General features: G+C 51.4%; 1 protein-coding gene across 2 annotated transcripts; it reads right to left on the reverse strand.

Annotated features, from left to right (window-relative positions):
* Window positions 1–1,198: 1,198 nt before the first annotated feature.
* On the reverse strand, window positions 1,199–5,832 carry Zic1 (Zic family member 1). 2 transcript variants are annotated; one of them, XM_037207833.1, is made up of 4 exons: window positions 5,685–5,832; window positions 3,985–5,295; window positions 2,342–2,505; window positions 1,199–1,639 (listed from the first exon to the last, which is right to left on the reverse strand). In XM_037207833.1, the coding sequence occupies exons 2-4, from the start codon at window positions 4,964–4,966 to the stop codon at window positions 1,442–1,444; spliced, it is 1,344 nt and encodes a 447-aa protein (XP_037063728.1). In that variant the 5' UTR covers window positions 4,967–5,295; window positions 5,685–5,832; the 3' UTR covers window positions 1,199–1,441. The 2 variants fall into 2 exon arrangements, with proteins under 2 accessions (XP_037063728.1, XP_028721800.1); XM_028865967.2 differs by lacking the exon at window positions 5,685–5,832 and having other exon boundaries at window positions 3,985–5,517.
* Window positions 5,833–8,085: the final 2,253 nt, after the last annotated feature.

Raw genomic sequence — 8,085 nt, forward strand, 5'->3', positions numbered from 1 at the left:
GCTTACATTAATATTGATGCTGCCTGTACAATCTATTTCCGTTATTTTTATGGTTGTTATTCTATGTCTGCAAAGGTCATTTAAATTATACTGAGGCCGAAAATTTGTTTCATAAATTTTGATATAAATACTAATTACACCCTCTCGGAAAGCCAGCAGGGTAGCGTTCATTTATCAAGTTTATATGACCTGCCATGACAGAAAAGAAGGCGAGAGGCTGGAGAGCTTTCCCGAAGATCCACTAAGGCTGGCACAGGTTGCTGGGGAGGAGGGGGGTGTGAAGAAGAAATTCCTACCACAATCACTGAGATTTAAGAATCTTTAATAAGGTACGAAAGATTACCAAACAGTTCTGGAAACTAAAGTGTACATACGAGGTTTTTTTTTTTTTTTTTTTTTTCTAGCCATAAATACTGAATAGCTGTAACATGGATAAACCGGGCCCTTTACATGCGGATAAATATGGAAACTAGGAATTATATACATTGTGTGGTTGTATATTTTGCCAAAAGCAATGGACAGCTATAGTTTATATCTTTTTTAATATCACTTTACATAAACAAATGGAACAGTTTGACACGTAGATCCAGGCTCGTACTATACGAATTGTTGACAGGACATGAAACAACATTTTACTGCACTAAAGTACTCAGACTTTGGGACGAAATGTTTGCACTTTATACAAAAAAAGCACATTAATATCAATAATATTCTGTTAGGTCGACGTGAGACTGTAATCGTACAAAGTAGTTCACATTTTGGTACACATTTACTAGAACATTCTCGCCATTCAGTACAAACAGTTGGCTTTCGGCCTCCCACCCCTCCCCCTCCCCCCTCCCGCCGGCCCTCCCCTCCCCAATGCAAAGACCACCACGCCACGATCCCACCCACCCACTCCAATCGAGATGTAGCTATATACAGAATCCAACAGAACAGATTTAAGCTAATAATTCTGTATTTACAAGAAAGTAAAACAAGAAGATAAAGAAAAGCTGCAGCCCCAGAGAGCTTGTTCTGATCCAACAAAAAATTGGCCCTCAGGGCCTTTGGCGGTGTTCGGTCAGGCAGCCGCCTCCTCTTCCACCCCCTCCCGCTCCCTTCAGCTACCAAGCCTTTTCCCAAAAAAGAAAAAAAAAAGAAAGAAAGAAAGAAAAGAAATGAAAGAAAGAAAAGAAAGGGAAGAAAAAAGAAAAAGAAAGAAAAGTAAAGAAAGAAAAGAAAAAAGAAAGAAAAAAGAAAATGAAAAAAATTTAAAGGCTTGCTGTTTCCTCTGTTTTACTCAGTCCTGGATATACCGGCAGATTTAAAAACAAAAACAAGCAAACGTTCGCGGAATCGGGACGAGGGGTGTTTTGATTTTCAGGATTCTTTCAATAATATTGTGTGTACGCGTGTGTTCAGTCTCTTAAATAGGGTTTGGCATGTTTTGTTTCTGATTTTAAACGTACCATTCGTTAAAATTGGAAGAGAGCGCGCTGTGGCCGGCTGTGTGGTGGACCGCGGAGGAGGAGGGCGACATGGAGCTGGTGGTCGGGTTGTCTGTGGTGGGAGACACGATGGTGGGTGGCGTGGACGACTCGTACCCGGAGCTGGCGGCGGGCGAAGGCTGTGAGCCCTGAGAAGAGGACTCGTGGACCTGAGAGAATAAAGTTGCGTTTTAATGCAGATAAAGAGCGGGCCGGGCGGCTACCCAAGGCCGGTGCTCCCCCTCCCCCCGCCGAGCACCCCCTCCCCAAACCCTCCCCGCTCCTTTCAAAGCCAGGGATCTCCCAGACTCCGTGGAGGCAGGACCAATGGGACTTGGGCTTGGTTCTCTCGGCTCGGCCCGGCACAGCCACGCTCCAGGAGGAGACTGTGCCCGAGGTACTCACAAAAGAAAAAAGAGGGAGGGGGACCGGGAAGAGGGGGGGAGAGCTGCTTTCCAGGCCAGAGTCTAGGAAAGTTCACTTCCTAAAGTTTGCCTGCCCACTCTGGGGAGAGCAGATGTGGAATGCTGAGCTCAGGACCGCGTCCTCGCCTTCTCCCCGGCTACCCCAAGCAATGGCGGCGCTTACTGCCGCAGCCTCCGCCGCCACGGTTCTGACAGCGCGGCCTCGGAGTCACCGCACTGGTTTTTACTTTCGTTATGAAATAGTCAGTTTAATTGGCCTCTCGTTCCGCTATCTTTCCCGCCCCTGCTCCCTCGGCCCAGGTCCACCGCACAGAGTGAAACTGTCGGCCTTTCCGCCTCCTGCGGCTCCTGCCGCCGCCCAGCAGCCGCTCCAGGGTGGCTGGCCCCGGCCCCAGCGCAGAGAGGGCTCCCGCTGGAAGGCGAGCGGCCAGACCGCGGCGGCGTTACCTTCATGTGTTTGCGCAGAGAGCTGGGGTGCGTGTAGGACTTATCGCACATCTTGCAAAGGTAGGGCTTGTCGCTCGTGTGCACATGCATGTGCTTCTTGCGGTCGCTGCTGTTCGCGAAGCGCCGGTCGCAGCCTTCGAACTCACACTTGAAGGGCTTCTCCCCTGATGTGAAAGTTGAGAAAGTGATGGGTCTTGTTTAAAATAAATCAGTAGCTGTTTTCAAGGTCTAATAGATAAATCTTAATAAGTTAAAATGCTCGTTGCCCAAGGGTAGCCCTTTCGAGCTTAAAAATCTGGGGTTTTAATAAATCCATGCGTCTGTAGTGCAATGATGAATATTTTAACTATACTTTTTAACGCCCAAGACAACTACATTTTATTTTTACTTAGTGGTGGTAGTAGTAGCAATACAAGCAGCAGGAACAGTTTTTTGTTTGTTTGTTTGTTTTTGTTTTTGTTTTTCCTATTCAGAATAGCGGCGGCTCTGAATGTTGGCTTTTCTGCCCAGGTTTTTACAGAGGCTTCTACTTAGCTCTTCGTTCTAATTTTCAGGACCAGGTCGACTCTCCGGCTTTGCTCTTCCCTCCTCTCTCTTACCTCTCCCAGGCGCGCTGTACCACCACCACCCCCCATTGCCTCTTCCACCCAACTCCACTCCACCCCCTACATACATCACATTTTATTGCGTGATCTGGAAAGTGGGGGAGGGGGTTTCCATGCCCAAAGTTCTTACCTGACTGGGCCATTAAACCTAGAGTTCAAATCGGGTTCTCTTCCACCAGACAGTGTCCAAATACAGAGGGCCATCAGATCCCCTGACTCTTGGGCCCAAACGACCCATAATTTCCACACACACCCCACCGTCCCACCCCCCCACCCCACCCCACCCCCGCGCTCGCCTGAAGGCCTGAGTTGCCTGGAACTTGTTTTCTTATTTTTGCTGTTGTTTTGTTTCTTTCTAAAGCTTTCGACTTGTCGGTATTTTTAAAGGCCAACTCGGGAGCCCCGCATGTTAAGAACAGTCATCTATGCAGTGTAATTGACCATTAGGATTTCTGCACCTTCCACCCAGTCTCCTCACTCCTCAATTCCAACTCATCATTTATAAAATTTATGTCTTCAGATATGCATAAACCTAATATCCTCCTCAGATCCGAGTTATACCTCCTACCCCAGCCAACTCCACTCACTGCCTGTTTCTTTCTGTTTCTACATCCTTTAACTCAACCTCAACTTCCTCCACCTTTTCCAGTAGAAGGGACTCAACAAAGTCCCAGAGAGGGTAGCCACCAGCAAGAGTTTGGATTTGTTTATAGCTGGAGCAACCGGCCTCTCCACGGCTGCTCTACGCATGCCAGCTCTCCGGGCTTAGAGCTTGTCAAGCGCTGGGCCAAGCCAAACCCGGCGTCCCGGCTTCCAATTCTTTTTATTTCCTTGTTCTTAAAACCTGTATGCTCAGATCCTTCTCGTCCACTCTCTCTGTTTGCCTGTATTTTCAAGACTCGAACTAGAAATCGGATCTGCCTGTCTCCTGGAACCTGAGGCCCAGACCCCAGCGAGGCAGGGTTTGTGCCTCTCAGCCCTCAACTTTCGAATCTCGGCCCGGGTGGGAGGTAGAGTGTCCTACATTAATTTCCATACCTGTGTGCGTCCTTTTGTGGATCTTGAGGTTCTCTGAACGCGCGAAAACCTTGCCGCAGCCAGGGAACGGGCAGGGAAAGGGCTTTTCGCCGGTGTGCACGCGGATGTGGTTGACCAGTTTGTATTTGGCTTTGAAGGGCTTGCCCTCGCGCGGACACTCCTCCCAGAAGCAGATGTGGTTGCTCTGCTCTGGGCCGCCGACGTGCTCCACGGTGACGTGCGTGACCAGCTCGTGCATGGTGCTGAAAGTTTTGTTGCACGACTTTTTGGGGTTGGCCAGCTGCTCCGGCTCGATCCATTTACAGATAAGCTCTTGCTTGATGGGTTGGCGCATATAGCGGAAGAAGGCGCCAGCGCCGTGGTGTGCAGCCATGTTCACGTTCATGGGCCCGTAGCCGTGAAGCTGAGGTGCGGCATAGTGCTCGGATCGCGGGCTGGTCACCTGGCCGTACTGCTCCGGCCGCGGGTACATGTCCCCGGAGAAGCCTAGCCGCATCTGCCCGTTGACCACGTTGGGCGATGCGTGGCCCGCCGCCTGCTCGTGAAGCCCAGAGAAAAGGAGGTGGCCCGCGGCGTCCGTATGGCCGTGTGGGCCCCCGAAGCCGCCGGCCGAAGCAGCGAAGAGACTGTGCTGGGCGCTAGCTGCCGCCGCCGCGTCGCCGAAGCCCCGGTTGCGGAACAGAAAGTCCCGCGTAGAATTGAAAGCTGCGCTGGAGTAGGAGCCGACGTGGCCCGGGTGGTGATGGTGGCCCAGGGCCGCAGCAGCGGCGTAGCCGGGCGCCTGCGACGTGAAGGCTGTCTGGCCCGCCGAGGCCAGTTCGTGCGAACTGGGGTTGAGCTTGAAGGCGCCCATGCCGTCGGCGAACGGGTTGATACCCAGGCCCACGTCTCGCTCGGCCACGTCGCCCGCCGAGTGGTGCCGGGATGCGCCAAAGGTGGTCACACCGATCGCGGGATACTGGGGGCCGGCGTCCAGGAGCATCGTGGCTGCACGGGGCAAGCCCCGGCCTCCCCCGCCCCCCCCACCCTCACCAGCCAAGGAGGGAAGATCAGGAGGAGGAGGAGGAGGAACGGGAGGCGGAGGAAGAGGAGGAAGAAGAGGAGGAGGGAGGGGGAATCGACCCACCTAACGAAGTCTTAGCCAGCAGGCAGCGGCCAGGCGCAAGCCGGCGCCCGCCGGGCCAAAGGCACGCAAGCCGGATGACTGCCGGCCGGTAGAAGGCGGGCTCCGGCGCCTGCCGCTCCAACCGCGCCGGCCGGGCTCGCACTTTCTCGCCGCTCAGTCTCTGCCGAGAGGGCCTCGAGTCAAGGCTGCCCGGGGAAAGGCATAGAACATCTCAGCCCCCCAATAAAACTTCTTCCCGGATTTGTGGCATAGAGGAATGTGAGCGCGAGAGCCGCCTCTGCTCGCCCTGTCTCCTTCTCGCGCAGCGCGCCCCTCCTCACTTCTCCACTAGTCTCTCTCTCTCTCTCTCTCTCTCTCTCTCTCTCTCTCTCTCTCTCTCTCTCTCTCTCTCTCTCTCTCTCTCTCTCTCTCTCTCCTTTCTCTCAGGATCTCCTCCTCGCTCCCTCACTCTCCCTTTTTCCCCCTCTCTGCTTTTTGAAAAAAAAAGGGGGGGGGGGAGAAAAAGCAAAGAAAAGGCGCAAATCATGCACAATATTGTCTTTTGCGGTTTATCTTCCTGGGGAGAAACTTTCACCTCCTCAGCCGGGCGGTGAGCGCGAGACTGATAGCAGCAATCATTCCTGCAGATAAATGAATTGAAAGGACGACACCGTCGTCGTCCCCCCCCCCCCTTGATGAATGGGAGCAGGGGGAGGCGTCACGTGCGACCGATGCGGGCGACGATTGGTGAGGCGGCAATCCCCCCACACACCCCTCCCGAGGCCGCCGCGCCAACGAAGGGCGCGCGGTGGCGCCGCGCGCTGCTCATTGGCCCGCCCGCCTCATCAATCCCAGGTATTGTAAAGCGCTTGACATCCCCTTTTGACTAACAGGGCTGCCAGGAGTAGCAACTTTTTTTTTTTTTTCCTGGCAAATTTTTCCCCCTCTTCTCACGGAAAAAAAAAAAAAAATGCCACGATTCCTTTTCCCTCTCATAGTCTCTCTCTCTCTCTCTCTCTCTCTCTCTCTCTCTCTCTCTCTCTCTCTCTCTCTCTCTCTCTCTCTCTCTCTCTCTTTCTCTCTCTCCTACCCTCCCTTTCCCCCTTCTAAGTTCTCCCCCTTTCTCTCCCTCTTTCTAATTTCTCTCTCCCTCCCTCTTTCTCTTTCCCTCCCCCCTCACATCCCCCCTTCCCCTCCTCATCCCTCTGCCCCTCTCCTTCAAACCTCCACTGAGCGATTATAGACTAGAGACCCCCGGCGTCTCGTAGTGCCCAGTTGGGGACCAGCTGATAAACACCCCAAAGGCACTTCCAGAATGTCCCGATTCAGCAACTTTCTTTTCTCCCTCCCTCCCCTTCTCCCCCCTTCAAGGGCAGCAAAGGAGGCTTTTGTTATTTGCTCCTTTTGAAGTTTGCTTCCTTTTTTGCCGGGCCTCTCTCCTGTTTATAATTTAAGATTCGGGAGCGCGCGAGGGCACTCCAACTCTCTTTCCTAGAAACGTGATTTCTCTGTGTCTCCCGTAGCCTCAGTTTTCCAGGCTTCCTTCCTGCGTGCCCACTCACCCCCAAACACAGGTGGATGGAGCTCTTAAACTTTTCCCGGTTCCTGAGGTTTGTCGGGTTGGGTTTTGTTTGTTTGTTTGTTTTTGTTTGGTTGGCTTTTTTTTTTTTTTTTTTTTAATGGCAGTTTGGAAACGCTGTTGCCGATTTCCCTCCTCTCCACTCACTATTTTCCCTTTTCTCTGGTTGGGTCCGTTGTCTGCTTTGCCCCCACCCCCAGCCCGCTCACTCTGCCCTCCAGTTCCCATCCCCAGCCCCTTTCATTCAGGTAAAACTGTAAATTTCCAACGCGCCATTGTTCCTCTGGATCTCCCAAAGCTCCCTAGAGATTCCCGGAATACTTTTTTTGGTATTTAAATCCCCGGTAGATAGGACTAATGTAAATTCTGTGACATTCAAACCTTCTCCAGTTCACAAATCAGTCACCCTTGTCACAGTTATTGAAATTCCGCAACTTGCCACAACAAGACGGTGGAAAAAGCGGGCGCGGTCTTTGTTGCCGACCAGGCTTTTGATCGCCAGAGAAAATTTACTTACCTTCAGATGAGTGAGCAGAAAAAGAAATAACACTCCCTTTGATTTAGTTAGGAAAATGCAGACATTTGGATTCCGTGCAAACATACAACACTCGCTTGTTTTCGCGATGCGGCCCTCGATTAACCTGTCTTTGCCCAGCGCAAAGTCTATTCAACAACTGCGCGTAGTTGCTTTTTGTCCCATCCACAAAGAACCATTGACTATATATTAAAATGATTGTTGAAAGGTAGAGGAGTATGGCACGCAAAAGCAGGGGGAAAATCCCTGTAACTCAATCAATTAAACCGAGCGACATTTATACATTTCAAAAAATGCACGCGGACGTGGAGCCGGGGGCGATGGAGGTGGCGTCTCTCCTTAGCTCAGTTTTAAGCCATCAGCTTGGCCCAGGATTTAGCCTTAGCGCCTGCATATTCATTAGGTCTAATTATTTTCTAGTAAGGAAAACACAAAAAGCCAAGAGTCGGAATCCTTCAATTTGCCCTTTGTTTCTAACTTCATTTGGCTTCTTTGCAGCTGAATCAAGGCTCTAAACTCTTTTCCAGACAAAGGGACCTTCAACTCATCCTTCCACGTGATGTCCGGTTAGAAAACTTACCAAGCAAAAGGAAAATGAAATGATTTCTCTCTCTCTCTCTCTCTCTCTCTCTCTCTCTCTCTCTCTCTCTCTCTCTCTCTCTCTCTCTCTCTCTCTTCCCAGCTAGCTTCCTAGGGCTGGAGGAAGAAAGGTCAGCACTGGCTACTTCTAGCCTCCTTTCTGTTTGGTCGGTTTTCTTCCCATATTCTGGTTTGGGCACAGTGAAGTAGAATTAGGCTGTCCTTTAAAAAAAAAAAAAAAACAACTCTCTCTCTCTTCTCTCTCTCTCTTCTCTCTCTCTCTCTCTCTCTCTCTCTCTCTCT

This window comes from Peromyscus leucopus, chromosome 7 (assembly GCF_004664715.2).
Source record: "Peromyscus leucopus breed LL Stock chromosome 7, UCI_PerLeu_2.1, whole genome shotgun sequence".
Lineage (NCBI taxonomy): Eukaryota > Metazoa > Chordata > Mammalia > Rodentia > Cricetidae > Peromyscus > Peromyscus leucopus.

What these genes read in the sequence shown, in the direction of transcription:
- Zic1 (XM_037207833.1), bottom strand. Translation starts at nt 4,966, where the DNA reads ATGCTCCTGGACGCCGGCCCCCAGTATCCCGCGATCGGTGTGACCACC. An exon ending in CCACAAAAGGACGCACACAG is followed by an intron (nt 2,506 to 3,984) that starts GTATGGAAATTA and finishes CTTTCACATCAG; the next exon opens with GGGAGAAGCCCTTCAAGTGT. An exon ending in CTCTGCGCAAACACATGAAG is followed by an intron (nt 1,640 to 2,341) that starts GTAACGCCGCCG and finishes TTATTCTCTCAG; the next exon opens with GTCCACGAGTCCTCTTCTCA.